The 25,490-nt window shown below is 45.1% G+C and overlaps 1 protein-coding gene across 2 annotated transcripts in view; it reads right to left on the bottom strand.

Moving 5' to 3' along the window:
• Gspt1 (G1 to S phase transition 1) overlaps positions 1 to 25,190 on the bottom strand; it is a 42,418-nt gene extending 17,228 nt beyond the window's left edge. The window contains exons 1-7 of one of the 2 annotated variants that reach the window (XM_042698483.1): positions 25,131 to 25,190; positions 8,388 to 8,429; positions 8,231 to 8,272; positions 7,699 to 7,926; positions 5,497 to 5,530; positions 3,996 to 4,073; positions 1,119 to 1,299 (exon numbers count right to left, since the gene is read on the bottom strand). In XM_042698483.1, coding sequence (XP_042554417.1) covers positions 1,119 to 1,299; positions 3,996 to 4,073; positions 5,497 to 5,530; positions 7,699 to 7,926; positions 8,231 to 8,252 — 543 coding nt within the window. In that variant the 5' untranslated portion in view covers positions 8,253 to 8,272; positions 8,388 to 8,429; positions 25,131 to 25,190. Of the gene's footprint in view, positions 1 to 1,118; positions 1,300 to 3,995; positions 4,074 to 5,496; positions 5,531 to 7,698; positions 7,927 to 8,230; positions 8,273 to 8,387; positions 8,430 to 24,451; positions 25,053 to 25,130 lie in introns of those variants that run through there. The other variant, XM_042698482.1, reaches the window with a different exon arrangement.
• Between the last annotated feature and the right edge of the window lie 300 nt (positions 25,191 to 25,490).

Below are 25,490 nucleotides of genomic sequence, written 5' to 3'. Positions count from 1 at the left end.
AGACCATCTTTTTGGTCAGTTGTTGCATTTGAATTCAGGGCCTGGGCACTATTCCTGGGTCTCTTTGGCTCAAGGCTAGCATTCTACCAGTTAAGCTACAACACCACTTCTGGTTTTTGAGTGGTTAATTGGAGATAAGAGTCTATGGGGCTGGGAAGATGGCTCAGTGGTAGAGTGCCTGCCTTGCATGCATGAGTTCCTGGGTTTGATTCCTCAGCACCACATAAGCAGAGAAAGCCGGAAGTGGCACTGTGGCTCAAGTGGTAGAGCACTAGCCTTGAGCTAAAGAGCTGAGGGACAGTGCCCAGGCCCAGAGCTCAGGCCCAAAGACCGACCAAAAAAAGAAGAGTCTAATGGGGACTTTTCTGTCCAAGCTAGCTTCAAACCCAAGATCCTCAGATCTCATCCTCCTGAGTAGCTAGGATTACAGGCTTGAGCCACTGGCACTCCTGGTTCATTGAGACTCTTACCTCCAATAAACCACCAGAAAACCAAAGTGACACTCTAAGTGGTAGCATGTTATCCTTGAGCAGAAAAGCTCAGGGACAGTACCCAGGCCCTGAGTTCAAACCAACCAACCAAAAAAAAAAAAAGATTGATCTTTCACAAGTTCACTGTTAAATTTGAGGAATGAGTGACGGCCTTGAAAAACTGATGATATGCCTGTAATTCCTCAGAATGCTGAGGCAGGAGGATCATACCACCTTGAGGGACACAGGGAGGCCGTCCCCCCAAAAAGAGGTAGTTTATTATTTATTCCTGGTGTGCTTGGGATATAACAAGGGGATGGAATATTCCATCATACACTAGCAATGGGAGAAAAATGTTAAAATGTTATTTTCAGAAGTAAAAAGTTTCCTGGGCAGATCAGTCCAGAAAGAAAAAGAAATCAAGAAATAAAATGTGACATTATTATTATGATTCGCTGCAGCTTAAATTCTAACTCAAATATTTAAGATATAACTTGGAAAAAAGAGGGTGTGGCTCAGTTGGCAAAATGCTTGCCTAGCATAGACAGGCTGTGGGTTCTATCCTTAATTTTACAAATTAAAAAAAGAAAACAAGTGCAAGATAGGCTGCTACTAAATACATAAATGGATGAAAATTATCTTTCTTACCAACACAGCCAAATCGGCTTGAGAAGCCCCACCAATCATATTGGGGACAAAACTCTTGTGGCCAGGGGCATCCAGAATTGTGAAATGCTTCTTTTCTGTTTCAAAATAGGCCCGACCCACTTCAACTGTTTTCCCCTTGTCTCGTTCTTCCTGATTCGTATCCAAGGCCCAAGACAAGTACCTGGAAGAACATTAGGTCATAAGACTGTCTTTCAGCATGTTCTTCTACCATTAAATATGTAAGTGATGAAAGCAGGTTATGCGCACTCATACATCTAAGTCATCAACAAAACTGGCGAAGTTAACAGAATGAATTGTACATGACTGTAATTCTAACAGAATAACCCCATGTATCTACAAGTGATCTATCGTAAAGGCAAACATTATTTAAGAAAGTATGCCAATGATAGACATGGAAAGACAACCTAGAACCAGCACTTGGGAGCTAAGGCAGGAGGCTGGGAGCAGTTCTAAGCCAGCCTGGGCTACAAAGACCCCACAAAAAAGCAAGGCTACCCAGTACCAACACAAACATCATTGTTGAGTGAACTAACAATGAATTCCTTGTCTCATTTTTAATCACCTGGCACAAAGTACAGTGCAAATTAATGATTATCATTAGAAAATAAGGATAGTTTTCAAACAGACTCCACCACCAGAAGATTTAATAATAATTATTTCAATAATCCTTCACTGTGTGAAAATAAATGTAACTTTATGTAAATTTCAAACCATTCACAACAAGAGCTATTAATTTTACAACCTCATCATTTGTATTTCGAAGTATGTAATCCTGCTTTTAGTATACCACTGCTTAGGATCTTTCCCTTTAATGCAGAGGAATGCAATCTTGTCCCCTTGAGGTAAGGCTTGCAAGCCTTTTCTCCTGAGGTACTAGCCCAGAACTCAGAACCTTGGCACCCAGAGCACCTACCACTGTGCCACTTGCCCAAACTGCTAGCTTTTTTTTTTTTTCCAGTTGTGGGGCTTTAACTCTGGGCCTGGGTGCTGTCCCTCAGCTCTTCAGCTCAAGGTGAGTGCTCTACCACCACTTGAGCCACAGCGCCACCTCTGGTTTTCTGGTGGTTATTGGAGATAAGAGTCTCACAGACTTTCCTCACCATTTTACCTATTCTTTGTACTTCCCAGCATGTATGTACAATATGATTACATCTTACTTTTCCAGTTTTCCTTTCTAATACTTCTACATCCTAAGTTCTAATTGTGCTTATTATAGATTCTAATCTAATTCCTGGGTGGGTATATAATAACCCCATTAAAAATATGGTTTATATGTATTCAGTAATCCTATTAAAGATGTCTGGCTAGCCAGACACCAGTGCTCATGCCTGTAATCCTAGCTATTCAGGAGGCTGAAATCTGAGGATCACTGTTCAAAACCAGCCTGGACAGGATAGTCCATGAGACTGATGTTCAATTAACCACCAACCAGAAAACAGGAAGTGGCGTTTTGGCTCAAGTGGTAGACCACTCACCTTGAGCTGAAGAGCTCAGCGACAGTGCCTAGGCCCAGAGTCAAGCCCCACAACCGACCAAAAAAAAAAAAGATGGCTGGGTTCTTTTGTGATGCTTGAACTCAGGGCCTGGGTACTATCCCTGAACTTTTTTTTTTTTTTGTAGGTTAAGGGACTTGAACTCTGGGCCTGGGCACTATCCCTCAGCTCTTCCACTCAAGGCAAGGCGCTACCGTACCACTTCCGGTTTTCTGGTGCTATATTGGAGATAAGTCTCACAGACTTTCCTGCCCGGGCTGGCTTTGAACCACGATCCTTAGATATCAGCCTCCTGAGTAGCTAGGATTACAGGCGTGAGCCACCGACACCTAGCACCTTGAATTTTTATACTCAAGGCTAGCGTTCTACCACTTTAAGGGACAATGACACTTCCAGTTTTCCGGTGGTTAATTGGAGATTAAGAGTTTCACAGGCTACTCAGGAGGCAGAGATCTGAGGATGGAGGTTCAAAGCCAGCCCAGGCAAGAAAGTCCATGAAACTCTTATCTCCAATAAACCACCAGAAAACCAGAAGTGGCACTGTAGCTCAAGTGGTAGAGCACTAGCCTTGAGCTGAAGAGCTGAGGGACAGCACACAGGCCCAGAGTTCAAGCCCCACGACCAACCAAAAAAAAAAGTTTCAGACTTTCCTGCCCGGGCTGGCTTTGAACCTTGATCCTCAGATTTCAGCCTTCTGTGTCGCTAGAATTACAGGTGTGAGTCACCAGCACCCAGCTTTGATGGGTCTAAACATCCTTTGTATGTGCTAGGAAATAATCTGTACAGACCTATGTATGGTATATTATGAAAGGAAGGGAAATGTCTCTCCATCTTTTCACTGCAGAAGCCTCATCATGTGCTCAGGCTGATCCCAACCGCCCGAATAGCTGAGAGTGTAGACATGCACTCCTGTGCCTATTTTAACAGACTTGAAAAGGTATTAATGGTGTTTCCTTAGAAGTACTGCCAAGGACTAGGAATGTGGCTTAGTGGTAGAGTGCTTGTCTACCATGCATGAAACCCTGGGTGTGATTTCTCAGTACTACATACACAGAAAAGGCCAGAAGTGTTGGGTGGGGGGTGTGGGGAGGATGGGATGGGAAGGGGAAACAAAGGGGGAGGCTACAATGCTTGATAAGAAATGTACTCATTATCTTGCCCATGTAACTGTAACCCCTCTGTACAGTATTTTCACAATTTAAAAAAAAAGAGAGAGAAGAAGAAAAAAAGAAAAAGCCAGAAGTGGCACTGTGGCGCAAGTGGTAGAATGCTAGCCTTGAGGAAAAGAAGCTCAGGAACAGTGCCTAGGCCTTGAGTTCAAGCCCCAGGACTGACCAAAAAAAAAAAAGTAATGTCATTTTACCAAGTTTCTCTGTTTTTTTCTTTAGCTTCTCTTTCATATTTCTCAAGTGTCCTCTTGTCAACCATTCCAGTCAAATACCTAAAAACAAGTGAAAGGAAAAAGGAACCAATTACTCAAAGTACATTTGATTCCTTGAGGAAAATTTCAACTCCAGAAAAGGGCTAACTACTGTGCATTCTAAAGTAAAAGTGCCTGTGGTGACAGGAAATTCATGGAAAGTCTTAAGTTGAAAGGATGGGGCATGTGTCAAACTACCCGCTAAAGGGGAAGAACAGTTAGTTCACAAGTCATCCTGACTCCTATCATCAGTAGACAGAAGAACACTATCTTCTGTGGTGCTCTAGCTTGAAATGCAAAACCACTTTTTCATTGTGAGAAAACTTCTGGCAAATCCAAACCAAAGAGCCTCCTATGAAATACCAAATAGTCTTCATGACAACAACTAATGTCATGAGGGTGTGGGGTCTGAAAGTGTGGCAGATCAGGGATGTGAAGAATCTGACAATGCATCACAGATTGGAAACAAATACAGCAAATATAAATACAAGGTAGGGCTGGGAATGTTGCTTAGGGATAGAGTGCTTGCCTAGCATGCACAAAGTCCTGGGTTTGATTCTTCAGCACCACATAAACAGAAAAAGCCAGAAATGGGCAGGGAAGGTGGCTCCGTGGTAGAGTGCTTGCCTTGCATGCATGAGGCCCTGGGTTCGATTCCTCGGCACCACATAAGCAAGAAGAAAAAAGCCGGAAGTGGCGCTGTGGTTCAAGTGGTCTAAGAGTTCTAGCCTTGAGCAAAAAGCTCAGGGACAGTGGTCAGGCCCTGAGTTCAAGCCCTAGGACTGCTCAAAAAAAAAAAAAACAAGGTAGAGTTTGAGAACATAAAATCCCGTGAAATTCTATTAAGATGTGTTGTTTAAACCATACTCTGGTAGCATAAACTAATAGTTCTAACTGCTTGGGAGGTTGAGATCAAGGATTGCAGTTTGAAGCCAGCTGCAGCAGACAACTACAAAAGACTCAAAAAATAAGTAAAAACAAAACAAAACAAAAAAGTGTTGTTTCATTAATAAATATCCAAACTTACTTCACATTACCCTACAGCAAGCCGGGCGCCTATGGCTCACACCTGTAATCCAGCTACTCAGGAGGCTGAGATCTGAGGATCATGGTTTGAAGCTAGCCCAAGCAGAAAAGTCTGAGACTCTTGTCTCCAATAAACCATTATTCAGAAAATGCCTGAGAGTAGTGCTGAGGCTCAAGTGATAAGAGCGCTAGCCTTGAGCACAAAGAAGCTCAGAGACAGTGCCCAGGCCCTGAGTTCAAGCCCCCAGACCCACCAAAAAGGAAAAAAAAAAAAAAAAAAGAAAAGAAAATTACTCCTACAGCAGATTTGTTCATTTTTCTTAACTTAGGGTGGCTGTTTTCTTTGAACATTACACGAATGTTTACAATGTCTGACATTCCTTTAATCAAATTACTATTGTTTAACGAAGAGACTTACATTATTTGTCCTCCAATGGTTGACTTGCCTGCATCTAAAAAGTAACATCAACAACATGCAACAGGTTAAAAACAACGTATGTAAAAAGAACAGCTAGTTTTTAGCATGTTTAATCAGGTCTACAAAAGTGCAGACTGTAATAGCAATGAGGGAAGTAAAGCCACGTGAACTATTGTGGGCAAGCTGCCTAGATTCCTTAGAAGTGCAACAATGACTTAAGCAAACAGCAGGGCATCAGAGATACACTTGCAATCCTGAGAGGTTAAGTAAGACACAAGCAGTGAGAATTTGAGGTGAGCCTGAGCTACCTAGTAAAAGGCCTTGTATCAAACAACAAAAAATAATAATTTTTTTTAAGAGTAAGATGAGTCAAGCTCCAGTGGCTCATGCCTGTAATCCTAACTACTCAGGAGGCTGAGATCTGAGGATCGCGGTTCAAAGCCAGCCCGGGCAGGAGAGACTGTGAGACTCCTATCTCCAATAAACCATCAGAAAACCGGAAGTGGCGCTGTAGCTCAAGTGGTAGAGCGCTCGCCTTGAGCTGAAGAGCTGAGGGACAGCGCCCAGGCCCAGAGTTCAAGCCCCACAACCGACAAAAAAAAAAAAAAAAAAAAAAAAGGACTCCTATCTCTAATTAACTACCAGAAAACTGGAAGTGGCACTGTGGCTCAAGGGGTGAGTGCTAGCCTTGAGCAAAAAGAGCTTAGGGCTGTGGCTCAAAGTGCAGAGAGGTAGCCTTAAACATAAAAGCTCAGGGACAGCTGCAGCTCCAAATTCAAGTCCCACAATGGACCAAAAAAAAAAAAGAGTAGATAGGGAGAAAAAAAGAAGAGGAAAAGAGAAAGAAGGGAAAGAGGGAGAGGACAAGAGGGGAAAAGGAGAGAAGAAAGGAGAAGCCTAAACTTCTTTGATAAGAACTTCGTGGTGGATTGATCATGACTTCAGCTAGCAATACAACAGCAGCAAAATGTACTTTCCCAAAACCATCAACACAAAATAGTGAAATGCCTAAAGATCTATCTGTAGGTGGGTAGTCTTCCTTTGACTTTGCAAATAGGACACTGTTCCTTTTTAACTTTCAAATGAAGTGTTCTTCTAAAAACTGTCTGTTGTTTCCTATTAAGGAGAAGGCAGAGTCAGAAGAAAAACCACGGAATTCTGTATCCTTATAATTTTGAGGACGGGTCAAATAATCACAAAACACCTGTTGAATGGGGTTTTGTGTTTGGTTACACCAACTTTACAAGAATCCAGGTTAATCCAAATTATTAATTTATTTCACAAATTTAACTATCTAGAAATATAGGGGTAATTCCGTTAAAATGACACACTGACTAAAGTTCACACAAAAAAAACGCAGAGCTGGGTGCTTGTGGCTCATGCCTGTAATCTTAGCTAATCAGGAGGCTAAGATCTGAGGAATAAGGTCCAAAAGCTAGCCTGAGCAGAAAAGTCCCTGAAACTCCAATTAACCAGCAAAAAGCCAGAAGTAGAGGTATGGCTCAAGTAATAGAATACCAGCCTTGAGGAAGAAAGCTAAGGGACAGCCGGGCACCAGTGGCTCACGCCTGTAATCCTAGATTCTCAGGAGGCTGAGATCTGAGGATCGCGGTTCAAAGCCAGCCCGAGGAAGAAAGACCGTGAGACTCCCATCTCCAATAAACCACTAGAAAACCGGAAGTGGTGCTGTAGCTCAAGGGGTAGAACGCTTGCCTTGAGCTGAAGAGCGCAGGGACAGTGCCCAAGCCCAGAGTTCAAGCCCCATGACAGACAAAAAAAAGAAAGCTAAGGGACAGCACCCACACTCAAAGCACCAAGTTCAAGCCCCAGTACACACACACACACACACACACACACACACACACACACACACACACACACACACACACACACGGGCATTTTCTAGGGCACTAATATATCATAAGACAGTACATTTCTTACCAATTATTTGCCATCACAAAACCATTTACCTGGCCAAACATTAAAAAGAAAGAACTGGCAGTTTCTGTTAAAATGATTGAAGCATCTTAGCATGTAGAAGACACTGAGTTTAAACCCAGTACAGACACATACACAAAACATACATTTTAGGGAATTAATCCCATTGTTTCACTGAAATACTTGTAGCTAGAGAAAATATTCCATCTTTTGATGCATCGAATAATTTTTGTCTTTTCTGTAACTGCTCTGAGTCCAACTTACCTACATGCCCAATGAATACTACATTGACATGCTCCTTTTTGGGAGCACCTGGCGGCGCAACCACAGATTTAGGTTTGGGTATCTCCTCTTCCTCTTCCATCATTTCTGGGGTGCTTTCCTCTGGAGGCCTTCCATCTCCCAAGGAACCGGCCCCCGACTCTGCTTCACTTATTTCTTCTTTGTGCTCCCATGATTCTTCTGGAGACATTTCTGTCTCTCCATTTTCCACTGAAAGAAAACACTTTGACTTACTATTCTGAAAAAGACGTATCTATATCTGAAAATACACATGCTTTAAGGCAATGTATGGAACTGATATATTAAGTCCATTTCCTAATGCCCAATGCCACATAAGCAGAAGAACCTCCTGTACAACAGAGATGTAGTAATATTTTTCCGTGTGGCTGATGTCAGAGCTCTGACTCAGAGGCTATCAAGGACTGCTACAGTGGCAATAATCATTTCCTAAGGCAAGCCTTAAATTTGGAGGAAGTTCTTATTACTGAATTAATATGGTCAGAAATTATCTTACCAACAGGTTCTGAAAGGTCCATGCTAACAGCTGAATTTGAACCTAGACAAGAGATTGAAATATATATTTATAAAACATTGTTTCTACATTGCTTCTATACTAGAGAACCTAATGTTTTCTCATGAAATTTCAAAGAGTCACATCATTTAAAACTCACCTTCACACAATGACTGTTCCTCTTGCGACGATTCCACCAGCGCTGTTCAGTAGAAAGAAGTTTTATTAAAAACTAAACACCTACACATTGTTTTACTTATAATATACAGTCAATGGCAGGTAAGTCAGGTTTTATGTGCACATACAGGACTTGAACTCAGAGCCTCATGCTCACTAGGCTTTCTTGCTCCCAGCTTGTGCTCTACTACTTCAAACATAACTACAGTCCAGTCTAAATTAATTTTTTAGGGGGAAGGGAGACAGTACTGGGCTTGAACTCAGGGCCTAAACCTAGTCATTTAGCTATTTTGCTCAAGGCTAGTGCTCTATGACTTCTGGGGTTTTTTGGTGGTGAACGAGAAACAAGAGTCTCACAGACTTTCCTGCCCAGTGATTTTGAACAGCAGTCTTCAGACCTCAGACTCCTGAATAGTTAAGATAACAGATGTGAGTCATGAGCCACAAGTGCCTGGCTTCTAATTTAGGTGTTTTTGTTTTTGTCCATTGGTCTTGTGGCCTGGGTCCTGTCCCTGAGCTCTTTAGCTCAAGGTAAGCGTGCTGTGTGCTGGGGTCTCATGCCTGCAATCCTAGCTACTCAGAAGGCTAAGATCTGAGGATCACAGTTCAAAGCCACCTGGGGCAGGAAAAGTCTGTGAGACTCTTATCTCCAATTAACCACCAGAAAACAGGAAGTGTTGCTGTGGCTCAAGTGGTAGAACACTGGCCTTGAGCTGAAGAACTCAGGGACAGCGCCCAGGCCCCAGAGTTCAAGTCCCACAACCAAAAATAAATAAATAAAATCACAAGTTTCAACTTCAAAAAGTAAACTAATAACTGTCACTATTCAGCAATTAAAACTTATTAACAAAAAGCATTCTTTTGATTTGTTTTACAAGTCTTTCCTACACACAATTTGTAAATGTAATAAGCAACCCAGTCATCAAATTAGTTGCATTTCTCATTCTTTTGATAACCCTTTAAGCAACCAGGGTTAAAATCTAGCCCAAGACTGTAACTATCATAAATCTCACTGAGACTGCCAAGGAAATTAAATTTGATACAAGTAAGACAAATAGCATTTGTATAAATCATTTGGAATATATATAGGACCTTAAAATATATGCAGGAGTCCAGCTCGGGTGGCTTATGTCTATAATCCTGGCTACATAAGAGGCTGAGATCTGGGGCTAGGAAGGTGTCTCAGTGGTAGAGTGCTTGCCTTGCATACATGAGGCCCTGGGTTCAATTCCTCATAAGCAGAAAAGGCCAGAAGTGGCGGTGGCTCATGTGGTAGAGCACTAGCCTTGAGCTGAAGAACTGAGAGACAACGGCCAAGCCCAGAGTTCAGGCCACCACGACCAACCAAAAAAAAAACAGCTCCCAGGCCATGAGTTCAGCCCCAAAAACCAGCACAAAACACACACACCTCTGCAGGAACGGTTATTCTGATCATTTCAATTTTGTCCTATTTTAGAGCAACAATATACACTAATCCACTTTGTATAAACTTAAGTGACATTCTAATATAAAAATGCTCCCGCCTTTAACAATCACCAACATGTAGAAACACATAGAAGAACTTGAAGTCACATGAACCATAAGTAATGCAGAACAGTGAATTTGTTACCTGTAAAACCTATATATCGCCCCCTCCAGCCTATTATTATTCTGTTCTATTCTTATTTTAAGACAGTCTCACCAAGTTGCCCAGCCTGCCCTTGAACTTGTAGTCTCCCACCTCAATAGCTGTGACTGTAGGTGCACCACCAAGGTCTCTTAGAAATAGTCCTCATGTGTAGATGTACTGGAGCAGGGCAGACACCACAGGGAGGCAAACAGAAAGAAAGCACGGCAAGTGGTTGTCTAGAAGCCCTGGGTTCTATTCTTCAGTACCACACAAACAGAAAAAGCCGGAAGTGGTGCTGTGGTAGAGTGCTAACTCTGAGCAAAAGAAGCTCAGACATAGTGTCCAGGCCCTGAGTTCAAGCCCAAGACTGGAAAGAGAGAGCGAGAGAGAGAGGGGGGGGGAAAGAAGGGTAAGGGGAGAAGAAACCATGGCCACTGGACAAGAGCACAATTATCGGGGCAAGACAGCATAGGCCACATGGACAGTCAGGACAAGGGAGACGGAAAACTCTATGGCAACACAGTCAGCTGACTAACCAGACATCAACAGTCTGGGGGAGCGAGGAAGGACTCTGTTTTACATGGACACAAATTCTGATTTAGTCACAACAGACGTCCAGGTTTTTATTGGCTGAGATGGATTGAGAAGTTTTTGCCAGGGCTGGCCTTAAACTGCAATCTCCTGATCTCAGTCTCAGAGTGGTTGGGATTCTAGGTGTGAACCTTGCTTTTCTATTTTGAGAAAAGCTGAAAGGTAAGGAAAGATCATCAGAGAAGCTAGACAGTGCTTCAAGTTTAAGAAGAAATGGTAACTGTACAGTGTAGGACCCTGGAACAGAGAGCTGACTCCTGCACTGAGATCCCACCTTGTCACTTAGCAATTGTGAGATGCAGTTATTTCACTGAAATTGTGGAAATTAGAGCATCCAGCTGACAGGCTCGCTTAGGAGATTAAGTGAGAACATACTTGTTTCATTCTAATTTAAGAACTCCTGGTGCACAGTAGATAAATGTCAGTTTCCATTCAGTACACAAACTGCCTCCAGCTAGATTCTATCAAGTAAATATACTAAGTGTAATGACAGACAGACACATAAGCACCCACAAATTCATATACTGCTTGATGTAGAGGTGGAGGGGGTGCAATTTACACTAATACCAACTCAACTGCACTGAGACTTTGTGTGATCACTGTGTCTATGTGTGTTGGAATGCAGGGTTTGGGGGCTGTCCCCTGGCTTTTTTGCTCAAAACTGGTGCCCTACCACTTGAGCCATACTTTTATTTCTTTTGCTGGCTAATTGGAGATGTGTCTCATGGACTTTTCTACTCAGGCTGGCTTTGAACCGTGATCCTCAGATCTTAAGACTCCTGAGTAGCTAGGATGACAGGTATGAGCCACCAGCGCTAGATAATCTGGCTCTTTTTACCTTCCTTTTTTTTTTCCTTCCCTCGATCATGGGGCTTGAACTCTGGGCCTGAGCTCTTCAGCTCAAGGCCAGTGCTCTACCACTTACACCACAGCACCACTTCTGGTTTTCTGGTGGTTTACTGGAGATCAAAGCCTCACACACTTTCCTGCCTGGGGCTGGCTTTGAACCGTGATCCTTAGATCTCAGCCTCCTGAGTAGCTAGGATTACAGGCGTGAGCCATGGGCGCCCGACCCTTTTACCTTTCTTTTTTTTTTTTTTGGGGGGGGGTCCGGTCGTGGGGCCTGAACTCTGGGCCTGGGCTCTGTCCCTCAACTCTTCAGCTCAAGGCTAGCGCTCTACCACTTGAGCCACAGCGCCACTTCCAGCTTTTTTCTTTTTTCTTATGTGGTGCTGAGGAATCGAACCCAGGGCCTCATGCATGCAAGGCAAACGCTCTACCACTGAGCCACCTTCCCAGCCCTCCTTTTTACCTTTCTTACAAGGTAAGAGAAACTGTAAGCACTGGTGCCCAAAATACAACACAGATCTATTAGAATTAACTATGGTCTTTTCCAAGTTGTTCAAGTGTCACCTTCCCCCTCTTCAAGTAGCTCCTACTGAAGATTCATCACTGGAAAGTTTGAAGAGCAGTTCTGATATACTAAGTGAAGTTTGGTTTTGGTGGTATGGGTGGGGGGGTTAAGCTCAGGGTCTCCCACTTGCTAAGCTGATACTCTACCACTTGAGCCATACACATAGCCCCTCCTTTTCTTCAGTCATTTTTCTTTTTTTTGTGTGTGTGGGGGAGGGTCCGGTCGTGGGGCCTGAACTCTGGGCCTGGGCACTGTCCCTCAGCTCTTCAGCTTAAGGCTATTGCTCTACCACTTGAGCCACAGCGCCACTTCTGACTTTTTTTTCTTTTTGCTTACGTGGTGCTGAGGAATCAAACCCAGGGCCTCATGCATGCAAGGCAAGCGCTATACCGCTGAGCCACCTTCCCAGCCCCTTCTTCAGTCATTTTTCAAATAGTATTTTACATTTTTTTCAGTCTGACTGATCTTGAACCCAACCCTCTACATAGCCAAATTACAGATGTGCACCACCATGCCTAGCCTATACCAACATTTTCAAGACGAGACAATTGATAAGGCGAGCTTCCCCAATGCTTGAGGTGACCTCAACTGTAAAAGTAACAGAACTGTAACTGAGCTTTTCTTTTCTTTTTTTGCCTGTGGGGCCTGAACTCTGGGCCTAGGCACTGTCCCTCAGCTCTTTAGCTCAAGGCTGCACTTTACCACTTGAGCCACAGTGCACTTCCAGCCTTTTCTGGATACGGTGCTGAGGAATTGAACCCAGGGCTTCATGTAAGACAAGCACTGAGCCACCTTCCCAGCAGTAACTAAGCTTTTCAAAATCAGGCAGTACTTGTATCTGACCACCTGGTTCCTAGCACCAACTCTTAGCTTTACAGACCCAATGCACGCATGCAGCTGTAAGGGACATCTGTTCAGAGTTTTATTTCAAACAATTTACATCTAGAAAAGTAAAGCTTACTGAGGAAGAGACAGCATCAAGTACCAAAAACAAAGGAGAGGTTCAGGAGCACGCACTGATGAAATCAACAGCCTCCAAAGGAAGTTCCTTCAGAGATGTTCCAAAGTGAACTTCCTTACTTCACTATAGTTTGCCACAGATCACAAACACCCAGTGGCAATGCTGCTGACATCTGCCAAACAAAGGTATTTGGAATGAACCAGAAAAACTACAGGATACCTAACAAAATGAAATTTAATCCTTGCTCGTTCACTCTACTCTGGTCTTTTTCACAATACACACAGTATCCAGATTCTACCTGCTACTATTGAGTTTTCAAAAGTTGCTGTTAGTTCACATGTATCAGATACGCAGTAGGCCTGGCTCCTCGAATGCTTTGTATCTACTAGTGGAAGAAGTCAGAAGCCACCCAGAGGAATGAAATTAGGACTTCAGATTATCCACTGATGTCTCCATACTTAGAAGCATTTTTTTTTCTAAATGGGAAAAGTCAGAGTGTACCAGTAAGTAAAACAGCCATAACCCTAACTCAAAGATCTGACTAGTTCAAGGTAGCTAAAGGTAAGTAACTAGTTCTGATAGTGGTGTTACTACTGCCAATTTTAAAACAAGATTGCCAGAAGAAATGACAGGTCTAACACAGATGATGATCTGGATTTTCAAATTGTTAGCTCAATTTGATCAGGGTAAAACCCAGCACAAAAGGACACATGAGTGTGGTCCCATTCTGTGAAATACTCTGACTCTGAGTGAGAAAGCCAATGGATGGCCATCAGAGCTGAGAGGAATAGGGGTGGGGGATGAAGATAACTGGGACTGGATATAAGCTGGTGGTACCACACAGTTCTCAACATAGTCACTTTACAGCATTTAATTTTATATGGAATTTTACCTCCATTTTTTTTTTTTTTTGCTGACACTAGGGTCTGAACCTCATGCTCTCGCTCAGCTTGCTTTACTATACTGGGTCAGCTCATTTTTAAGGGTATGAAAAATGTTTTAGGCCAGGCACAGTAGCTCAAGCCTGGATTCCAAACTACTTAGAAAGCAGAGATTAGGAACAGAATTATAGTTTGAGACTTGCTGAGAAAAAAAAAATCTCAAAACTCTTATCTCAACCAATGGCTGGGAACTAGGGTGCCCACTGTCATCCCTACTACAGAGGAAGCACAAATAAGAGGAACAAATTCTATGACTGTCAAACATAACTCTCTCTCTCTCTCTCTCAAACATAACTCTCTCTCTCTCTCTCTCTCTCTCTCTCTCTCTCTCTCTCTCTCTCTCTCTCGATTGGACCCATGATCGGTAAGCCATCATTCACTAAGCTTCTTTGTCCGTCCCTCCTCCCAGCCACAGTTGTAATTATTTTTTTCAGTTTTACCACTGATCAAAGAACAGAGAATACTGCTTCAGCAATACAGCATAAGCTGATCAAGGCCATATATGTGGCAGGTAATGAAAGCTATGAACTATGTTTTAATTCCAGTTCTATGTTGTAACCATACATTTGGCTAGCTTGTAAAAAAAAATTCTTGGGCTGAGAACGTGGCTTAGTGGTAGAGCGCTCGCCTAGCATGCATGAAGCCCTGGGTTCCACTCCTCAGTATGACAGAAACAGAAAAAATTGGACTGGCACTGTGGCTCAAAATGGTAGAGTGCTAGCCTTGAGTAAAAGAAGCTCAGGGACAATGTCCAGGCCCAGGACTGGAAAAAAAATTTTTTAAAAATTAATCCAATGCTGGGGTATAAGTGGCTTAGAAGCAGAGTATGTACACACCACAGCTCTGGGTTCCATCAAGCACTAAAACTAAACTAATACTACTCAATCCATATATTTCATAAATCAGCTTTTTTTTTTTTTTTTGGTCAGTCATAGAGCTTGCCTAAGGGCCTGGGCACTCTCCCTGAGCTCTTCTGCTCAAGGCCAGTGCTTTACCACTTTGAGCTACAGCATTACTTCCAGTTTTCTGGTGGTTAATTAGAGATAAGAGTCTCATGGACTTGCCTGCCCAGGCAGTTCCTTAGATCTCAGCCTCCTGAGCAACTAGGATTATAGGCGTGAGCTGCCAGCCCCCAGCCCCAGCAAGCTATTGTTACTGCTTTGATTTACTGCTTTGATGTACATCTTTAAGTCTCTTTACACATTCAACAGTGACAATGTTTAATACAGGCATGCTGAGTTTTTCAACGCAGTCACAGATGTCTTGTGAGACGTCACTATGGCACTCCTGTCCGATGCAAGCCTCTGCAAGGATGCAGTGCCCTATGTCTGCACTGTGCCAGGACAGCTGTAGTATCAGTGGCTATGAAGCCCCGGAACACAGCTACTGCAATGGAAGAACTAAATTTTTTTTTATTTACCTCTATTTCATTTCAGTTTACCTGGTGGTTATGTATTAGATTTATCGTTCAAGACTTAGTAGAACATTTGCTTAGGACATTGTAGGTTGTGGGTTCCCACCCCAACATTGCAGAGAGAGAGAGAAAGGGTAAGACAAAGTTTTCCTCTCTACACATTTGGCTTATATGATTTTCCACAACTATCCTAACCCCATCTATCCTCCTTTCTCAAGGATTTACATCTTTTCTAATGCAGGCAGACACCTCTCTGAATCATCTTGGTCCCATTTCCTAGGCGACTACAGACTTCTAGCTCTGACATTTGAAACCTTCCTCTGCTCGTCTAGTCCGGCAGAGCATGCAGATGGCAGCATATGCCATACAATCATAATTCACTCAATTAGCTTCTGCACTTGTCCTTGGGATTATTGTTCCTTGTAGTAGTTTGTATGTGTTGAAGAACTGGGTTTTAAACTCAGGGCCTCACATGGTTACACAGCTCTACCCTCACCCCTGGTTTATTCTACTCTTATCACTCTAACCCTGAACACTTCTTGCATTTTCATGAAGATTCAATAGAACAATTTTACATGTGTTACTTTGGAAGAAAGCATCAGGTGCAACGGCTTACGCTTGCAATCCTTGCACTTGAGAGGCAGAAACTAGGGAACTGCAGGGGTAGTGTTGGTAATAGGGATGATGGTAGTGGTGGTGATGGTTGTGGTGGTTAAGAGCTCATCTCAGTCATCAGCTGAGCACAGTTGTGCGTGGCTGTCATCTCAGTGACAAAGGGAATCACACATAGTACCGTAGCCCAGGCCAGACTGGGTATAAACAAAAATCCTACCCTGCCAATAACCCACACAAAAAGGGAATGGCAGGGGCTGGGAAGTTGGCTCAGTGGTAGAGCGCTTGCCTTGCATGCCTGAGGCCCTGGGTTCAATTCCTCAGCACCACATAAGAAAAAAGCCGGAAGTGGCACTGTGGCTCAAGTAGTAGAGCACTAGCCTTGAGCTGAAGAGCTGAGGGACAGCACCCAGGCCCAGAGTTCAGGTCCCACGACCGGACCCAAAAAAAAAAAAAAAGGGGGAAAGGCAGAGGGAGAGTGGTTCAAGTAGTAGACTGGCTGCTAAGTAAGCTCAGAGCCAAGCTCAAACCCACTGCCACACATATACACACTCACTCACACTCACACACTCAAAACCTCAAGTCACTGTGCCAAACTACCTTGAGTTTGGCAGAATGTATCCTCAATAAGTAATGCTCTATGAAAAAACGTTATCTTGAGCTGGGCACCGGTGGCTCATGCCTGTAATCCTAGCTACTCAGGAGGCTGAGATCTGAGGAATGTGGTTCAAAGCCAGCCTGGGCAGGAAAGTCCGTGAGACACTTATCTCCATTTAACCACCAGAGAACCAGAAGTGGCACTGTGGCTCAAGTGGTACAGTGCTCACTTGGAGCTGAAGAGCTCAGGGACAAGGCCCAGGCCCAGAGTTGAAGCCCCACGACTGGCATAAATAAATAAACAAACGTAGTTGCTGCTTTCTTCATTTAAGGTATGTGTATGTATATGCACAGACTGGTACTGGAGCTTAAGCTCAAAGCCTAGGTGCTGTCCCTTAGCTTTTCACCGAGACTGGTGCTCTCTACCACTGGAGAAACACCTCCACTTCAAGCTTTTTTGGTAGTTAGGTGGTGATAAAAATCTCACAGACTCTTGACAGGGTTGGCTTTGAACCTTGATTCTCAATCTCAGCTTCCTGAGAAGATGGGATTACAAGCATGAGCCACGTATGGCAAGAGACTGGTTTTTGAGCATCTGTTTCAGCCAAAGCTTTGTCAATGTGAAACCATAAAGAAAGGCTTAGCAGAGTCACTGGTGCTAGAATAAGCTTGGAAATCAGACTTACGTTCAAATCCACACTCATTCATGGGCTTGTGGACATGACTTCATTAAGTTATTTAGCTTCTCTAGCTCTTAACTTTTTGTATCTGTAAAATGGTCAGTGGTACTAAATATCAAGAGCATATCGTTCAGATTAAATAAAAAGGCATATAAAACTCAGCAAGTTTATGGTTTCAACAAGCATTTCAAAGTCCTGTACTAATTATGAAAACCTTTCAGAATGAAACATTAGAAAGGCAAAATTCCAGAGCTACTCTGTCAGAGAAATCCAGGCTGGCTGTAGTAATTACTGTAGGCATGCCCTTTTCTTCACTATTAAGCAGCATGGTGTGGCACAAAGAGCCCTACACTAGCAGTTGGCAAATGTGAATTCTAGGTTCAACTGTGTCATTAACTCATGGGCTGACCTTAGGCAATTACTTAACATGTCTAGGATTCAGTTTCTTTATCCAAAACTGAAATGGTATTACTGCTAGAGCCATTTCCAGCCCTAACATTTTAAGAAGCTATTTATTCAGTTATTAAAGCAGTGCCACACAGCAACCTGATGAGACCGTCTGCAAGAGTAACTAAAATTCCAGTTTTACAGGCAACCCTACAAGTGTCTTAATTAGGATTTATATCCCATTTACTTCAGAAGCTGTTTGGGTAGAACAAAATACATACACCAAAAACATTCCAGATAGTCCCAATGAAGTGCAAAGAAGATGTTTTGCCAGGCACCGACAGGCCATGCCTATAATCCTAGCTACTCACAAGGCTAAGATCTGAGGCAGCTGAAGCCAGCCTTGGCAGAAAAGTCTATGAGACTCTTTTCTGCAATTAACCACCAAAAAGCTGGAAATGGGACCATACAGGGCTGTGGCTCAAGTGGTAGAGTGCTAGCCATTGAGGGGGGAAAAAAAGCTAAGGTCAGCACCCAGGCCTTGAGTTCAAGCCCCAGGGCACAGGCTGGCAGACAGAGAGACAGAGGGACAGAGGAACAGACACACACACACACACACACACACAGTACTCACAAAGAACACTTAGAAAATAGGTTTCTTTAGTTTTGTGTCTAAGTTAACAAGACTGTAATATTTCAGAGGGATTATGAATCCTGATCAATCTCTTCGCAACTCTGAAAGCCCTGGAAGGCCCTCCCAATACTCTTCCATCCACCATCAACCACCATCTCCACCTGTTCCCTTTCTAAGGCTTGAACTCAGGGCATGGATGCTGTCCCTGAGCCTTTTCACTCAAGGCTAGCTAGCATTCTACCACTTTGAGCAACAGCTCCACTTCCGGTTTTCTGGTGATTTACTGGAAGTAAGAATCTTACGGGCTTTCCTGATTGGGCTGGCTCTGAACTGAGGTTCAGATCTCAGCCTCCTGAGTAGCTAGGATTACAGGTGTGAGCCACTAGCGCTGGGCTTCATCTGATCTTTTTCTATACTACTCCTTGAGGACCAATTTGTTCATCTCATGTAACTTCCCGCTCATCATAGAGCATCCTATATTCTACAGACAAGCAAATATGTGTCAACTGCTAATACATCTGAAAAAATTCCATCTCAAAAATTTCCATTCTAATACTGTTTAACTCACCCCAAAAGGTTATCAAATCTTTGTCATTCCTTTCTCATCAACCAGAAAGACAACTATATTCATGTTTTTAGAACATTTCCTCCCTAGCAAACAAAACCAACCAAATCAAAGTTGTAACTTTGTCTTGTATATGATTTCCCTAACTTGTCCTTATAAACTCTAATTGTTGTCCTCCTATGCAGTACATTTCAGGAAAGTGAAAAATAAAAAAGCAATGTAGCCAAGAGCTAGTGGCTCACGCCTGTAATCCTAGCTACTCAGAAGGTTGAGATCTGATGATCATGGTTCAAAGCCAGTCAGGGCAGAAAAGTCCATGAGACTCTTATCTATTAATCACAGAAGCTGGCAGTGGCACTGTGGCTCAAATGGCAGACTGCTAGCCTTGAGTAAAAGGAGCCCAGGGACAGCTCCCAGGCCCAATGATGGGGGTGGAGGTAGGGGTGAGGGGGTACAATAAGCTGTGTTAGTAACAGTACTAAACAAAATCTGCTCCAATGAAACTCATTTCTAGTAAAAGTTAACATTTTAAATAGCTGTTTAGCCTAGCATACTCAGCTCTCAAAAGTTCTGCCTGCTCAGAACATCACTTGTGTGAACATACACACAAACCAACCTCTACTGATCATTAAGTGGAGGCAGTACAGGCAGGAGTCAGAAGAGGCTCTGAATCTTCTCACTGTGACACTCTAGGACAATACCTCCTGCAGGTTACTCCTACTCTCCTACATTCAGTCCTGGTGAAACCACAGACCATCTTTGCCATATCTATGATCCTTATCCTCAGGCACTGAATGTAATGCAGTAGACGAACACTTCTGCACTAAGCAGCCATAACTGATATTTTAATCATCTCTACCGTGGTGGGCCCAGGTCACTTGTGAGTCTACCCAATGACTAAAGTGGCAGTGATTACATAACATTGATAATACATCAAACTCCCTAAGTAGGTGCACACGCTTTAAAAAAGTGAATTTTCGGCCGGGCGCTGGTGGCTCACACCTGTAATCCTAGCTACTCAGGAAGCTATCTGAGGATTGCAGTTCAAAGCCAGCCCAGGCAGAAAAGTCTGTAAGACTCTTATCTCCAGTTAACCACCAGAAAACTGGAAGTGGCGCTGTGGCTCAAGTGGTTGAGAGAGCACTTGCCTTGAGCTGAAGAGCTGAGGGACAGCGCCTAGGCCCAGAGTTCAAGCCTCACAACCGACAAAAAAAAAAAAAATGAATTTTACTCTTGCTCAGCTTTATTTACCTTCATAGCTCTTTTTTTTAAGTATTAACTCAACAATCTTTAAATTCCTGTGATAGAACCTCTCCATGTTGGAAGCTGAGCTTAAAGAAGAATCTTCTATTGTATCTGACCCTTGTTCAAGTTTTAAATATACCATAAATCTTAAATTTGCATACCCCCCAAAAAAGTGAATTTTACAGTATGTGTGGCATCTCAATCATTAAAAAATAACATCCCTGGGCTGGGAAGGTGGCTCAGTGGTAGAGCGCTTGCCTTGCACGCCTAAGGCCCTGAGTTCGATTCCTCAACACCACATAAGCAAAAAAGAAAAAAAAAGCCGGAAGTGGCGCTGTGGCTCAAGTGGTAGAGCGCTAGCCTTGAGCTGAAGAGCCGAGGGACAGCGCCCAGGCCCAGAGTTCAGGCCCCACAACCGGATCCCCCCCCCAAAAAAAAAGAACATCTCTCCCTCATATAAAATAATTCAACAAAACGAAGTACTATAAGACAGACTATTCTCTTTAAAATTCAAATACTGTAATATAATCGCTACATTGAACACAATTCCATAATAGAAGAAAATAAAATTGCCAGTTTTATTCTATACTCATTTTTTAATGGAGTTTTGAGAGGTACTAAAGATGGGAGGGTGCAAAGAACACGAACACCATTACCAGGGTAAGGATCTTTTCCCTGCCAAGAGCCATTTGGGTATTTCTAATATCATTCAAACCAAGAAATATACACCACTCCCATCATGTAACATGATTTTTTGGGTCTCATATGGCCTGACAGATGGGGAATGAAAGCTCTGGATGCTCTAAAACTCCAAGTAGCCCTCATTCTCAACACTGCTCAAGCTTGTTTCTCAACAACAACAAAGACTGAGAACAACAAATTAAAATATATACATAATATATACCATATACATAATACATATACACATATATAATCCTAGTTACTCAGAAAGCTGAGATCTGAGGATCTCGGTTTACAGCTTGCCCCTTCCCCCCCCCCCCCCCAAAGTCCATGAGACTCTTATCCCCAATTAACCAACAGTAAACCAGAAGTGGCGCTGTAGCTCAAGTGGTGGAGCACTCGCCTTGAGCTGAAGAGCTCAGGGACAGCTCCCAGGCCCAGAGTTCAAGCCTCTTGACCAACAAAAAAAATAAAGAAATAGGGCTGGGAAGGTGGCTCAGTGGTAGAGCACTTGCCTTGCATGCCCAAGGCCCTGGGTTCGATTCCTCAGCACCACATAAGAAAAAAGCCGGAAGTGGCGCTGTGGCTCAAGTGGTAGAGTGCTAGCCTTAAGCTGAAGAGTTGAGGGATAGCACCCAGGCCCAGAGTTCAGGCCCCACGACCGGACCCAAAAAAAAAAAAAAAAAAAAGAAAGAAATAATAACACATACATAGATGAAAAGTAGAACTTACACTCAATCAGAATGTTTGTTGTAGTGTACATTATTAGGCTTTGTCTTATATTTTCATTCATTTGGGGATCTCTATTTTAATGAGAATCACTTGGCCAATTACTTGGCTCTGTGGAGAATTGCATTCAACTGAGTTACCCTTAATTATACCCACACACAAATGGTTTCCACTTTATCCTTCTTTGAAAACTGTTCTATTTTCAGAGACCCAAGGTCAACATGGAATCTTCAACTCTGATTAGGGATGGCTGAAGACAGGCAGGCAGGCAGTGCAGCAGCCTACCTGCCAAGGCCAAGGACACTTGATACAACCACCTCTTCCTCCATTGGTTGCTGGAGGCAAGCAATATGTTTCAAAGGAAGGATAAAATGGGAGAAATGACACACTCATACTAGAAAGGGTAGAGATTCTAAGTTATCCTAGAGCTCCCATCTCTAGGCCCCTTCTAATCCCTAACATCCTTCCCCTGGTTCTAGTTTAAAAATAACTCCATCAAATTTCAACTATGGCTTAACAATGGAAGAAAACAACTCACAAACTACTATCCATTTTCTCCCCAGTAAAACAAACAAAATTTGCAAGTTTTTGGGTTCCCTCTTTGTAAACTGCAGTGTAGGTGTCATTTCCAATTTTCCCCTGCTTGGTAGCTTTTTTTTTTTTTGGCCGTCCTGAGTTCCTGGGCACTGTCCCTATGCTCAAAGCCAGTACTCTACCACTTGAGCCACAGCGCCCCTTCTGGCTTTTTCTGTTTATGTGGTACTGAGGAATCAACCCAGGGCTTCAGGCATGCTACACAAGCCCTCTACCACTGGGCCACTTTTCCAGCCCAGGATGGTAGCATTTTACAGACCTAAATGGTCTGGAACATTCAAGTCAATCAAGCTCTGAACTTCAATTTAGAAAATCTCTTCTTTTCCAGACATGCTATACAGGATTTTTTTTTTTTGGGGGGGGGGGGGTCAGTTGTGGGGCCTGAACTCTGGGCCTGGATGCTGTCCCTCAGCTCTTCAGTTCAAGACATCTGCCACTTGAGCCACAGCGCCACTTCCAGCTTTTTCTGCTTATGTTGTACTGAGGAATTGAACCCAGGGCCTCATGCATGCACTCTACACTGAGCCACTTTCCCAGCCCCTACACAGGATATTTTTTTTTAAAAAAAACATTAAATGACAGTTTATAGGAATCATTAGTAACACAAAATAGGCTTCTGATCTAAAAAAATGGACTTTCTTACTGAGAGTCACTTCCTTATACACCAGGAAGAACAAAAAGCTGCCCGAGGTATAATTATTTCTCCTTCTCCTCACTCAACAATGACCATTCCAGACTACAGCTCTACAGCCTAGGAGGCTGTCCCTTGATGACTTGGCTGATGGCTACACAGCCTGTAGTAAGCAGGATCCCCCAGTGTATTCAAACTGGTGCTTGTGGCTCAGGAATTAAAGGGATACCAAGTAAGAAAATGGCTGCATAAACAGAATCTGCAAAATAAGGTATAGGGAAACAGGCACTTTTAGGAACTGGGAACCCAAAACAGCTTAATGCAAGCCAAGAAATAAAAGCTAAACTTCCTGACTCTGAAGGAAAACATCAGTCACCCACACAAACAAAATAAATGCCTGTCAAACACCAAAATCCAAGCTGTGTGCTCATTATCCTTCATAGAAGTACTTCTCCAAACTCCATCTTTTTTTCCTCTGAAGATGCTAAACTCCAAGCACTTTAGTGATACTGCAGTAAGTAACTTCTTTTTTGAGACAGAGCTCCTGAAACTCCAATTCTCTTGCTTCAGAATCAGACTAAGCCAACACACACTGACACAGACACACACAGACACACACACCAATATAGGCTCTCACTTAAAATGAGCTAGGAAGTCTATGATTCAGCCCACCAATGTCTTAGCTAAATAAAGGATTTTCAGCCTTTTTCCTTACCAGTCCTCAAAGACAATACGTACTCCCTCAAATAAATACCAAGATGGGGAGAATACTGAAATTCACTCCTATGACGTTTCTACAAAATCAGTACACCTCAAGGCACGCTAAGGCACCATTTAAAGAACCTCTACATAGAGGAAGACGTTTAAAGTCCCAGCCGAACTTGAAAAATCGCAGAAAGTAGGGCCGGTGGCTGCACCGTGTGACAGCTCCTAAGTGATACGAAATAAGCCAAGCATCTACCGAAAGCGACCCTAGACTACTTCACACGGGAACGCGACGTGTGGCACCCAGCAACCTGAAGAAGGCCAACGATGTGAAAGCCATGAAAATTCTAAACGTGTCCCCAACAAAGGCGGCTTGTGGAAAGAGCGGCAGGCACCTAGACCAATATGGTCTCCGCGCACACGTTCACACTGAGGGAGGAATCCTAACTTCACCAACTTTTAAAATATGTATCTACTAGATATGAGAGGGGGGGGGGAGAGAAAGATCTTTCTATGGACAGCCAACAGTTTCTGGCCGATCACAGGGCTGCAATGCATCCTGGGATTCCTTCGGGCCGGTTCGGTGCCATGGATCTTTTTAAAACGTAATTGCGGTTCCGAAAGTACAAACGGCAGCAGGAGAGGCTCTCTCGCCCCCTAGGCGAAGGGGCAAGTCCAGGGGGGGTGTATTTATCTGCCCCCCCCCCAACACACACACACCCTGCCTCGCCCTCAACTCTGGCCTCTCCCAACACCCACCCCTCCTCCCGACCTCCTGCCCCATCCATCTGTCTGCACTCCGGGGCCTCGTGGCGCTGACCCACCCCGGGCCCTCTCCGTCCCACACGGTTCCCCGATTCCCCGGGTGACTGAGGCCCTGGAGGGAGGGGTGGGGTGGGCCCCGGCCTCGCCCGCCGGGTCTCCTCCCGCGGATCGCGGGGAGGAAGGGGGGCAGCGCGGCCGGCGCCCCCCGCCCCCCACGTGCGGCCAGTCTCGCCTCGCGTCCCTCCGGCCCCGGCCCGCCCCGCCCCGGGGGTCCCGCGCCCCGACCCTTTACCCGCAGGGCCTCCGTGGTTGGGGGCCGCGGCGCCGGCCGAGGGTGGCGGCGGCTGGGCCGGGCCCCGCAGGAAGGACGGGACGAACTCGGCGGCGTGGACGTTGGGCACGAAGGGCTTGGCGTTGACGTTGAGTTGCCGGCTGAAGGCCGCGCTGAGGTTCTCACGCTGGGCCTCAGCCCCCGCCGCCAGGGAGCCGCCACCACCGCCGGCCCCGCACGGGCCCGGCCCGGGGGCCTCCATGTCCGCCTGGTCCCAGCAGTCAGGCGCCGAGTCGCTGCTGCTGCCGCTGCTCCCGCCGCCGCCGCCGCCGCCGCCGCCACCGCCGCCGCCGCTGCCGGGATCCATGATCGGGGGGGCCGTGTGTGTGGTGGAGAGAGGGCGGGAAATGGAGGCGGGGGCGTCCCGCCGGGGAGGAGCAGGCCGCGAGGACCCAACCAACACGGCGAGGCAGGAGGGCCGGCGGCCAGCGACACGGTCCCCGGCGTCGCCGCGACAGAGGCTCCAGTCCCAACCCCGCACTCGCGACGACGGCGGCGGCGGCGACGACGGTGGCGGCCCAACCCTCCTCCTCGTGTGTGCGAGCCGATCTCCTCCCACCCAACCCCAACCACCGCCGCCGCCGGCCTCGCCGCTTAACCCCACGCCCGGCGCGGATTGACCCCTCGCCGCCACCCGTACCTTCGCCTTGGTAGTTCCCGGCCCTGGCAGTCCCCGTTTCCGGCTACGAAACGCTGCAGACCAGAGAACTACGAGTTCCGGCAATGCCTGCGCGACCCCGCTGCGGTTTTCCCGGGGGCCGACGGGAATCGGAGTTCCAGGTTGGGGGGGGGGTGCGGCGGGCGCAACCGGAAGTGGCTCTGCTTCCCAGCAGGCAGCGCGAGGAGGCGGCGGTGTGGTGGTGGTGGTGGTGGTGGTGGTGGTGGCGGTGGCGGCGGCGGCGACTCGCGGCTCCCCACCTGTCACCGGGTGGGGGGGCGGGGCCGGCGCGAGGGGCGGGCGACCCCCCGAAGCTCGGGCACGCCGGAAGAAAGTGGGAGG

This window comes from Dipodomys spectabilis, unplaced genomic scaffold, assembly GCF_019054845.1.
Source record: "Dipodomys spectabilis isolate Male_0828 unplaced genomic scaffold, ASM1905484v1 ptg000231l, whole genome shotgun sequence".
Lineage (NCBI taxonomy): Eukaryota > Metazoa > Chordata > Mammalia > Rodentia > Heteromyidae > Dipodomys > Dipodomys spectabilis.
This window is presented reverse-complemented; position numbering and strand designations above follow the sequence as displayed.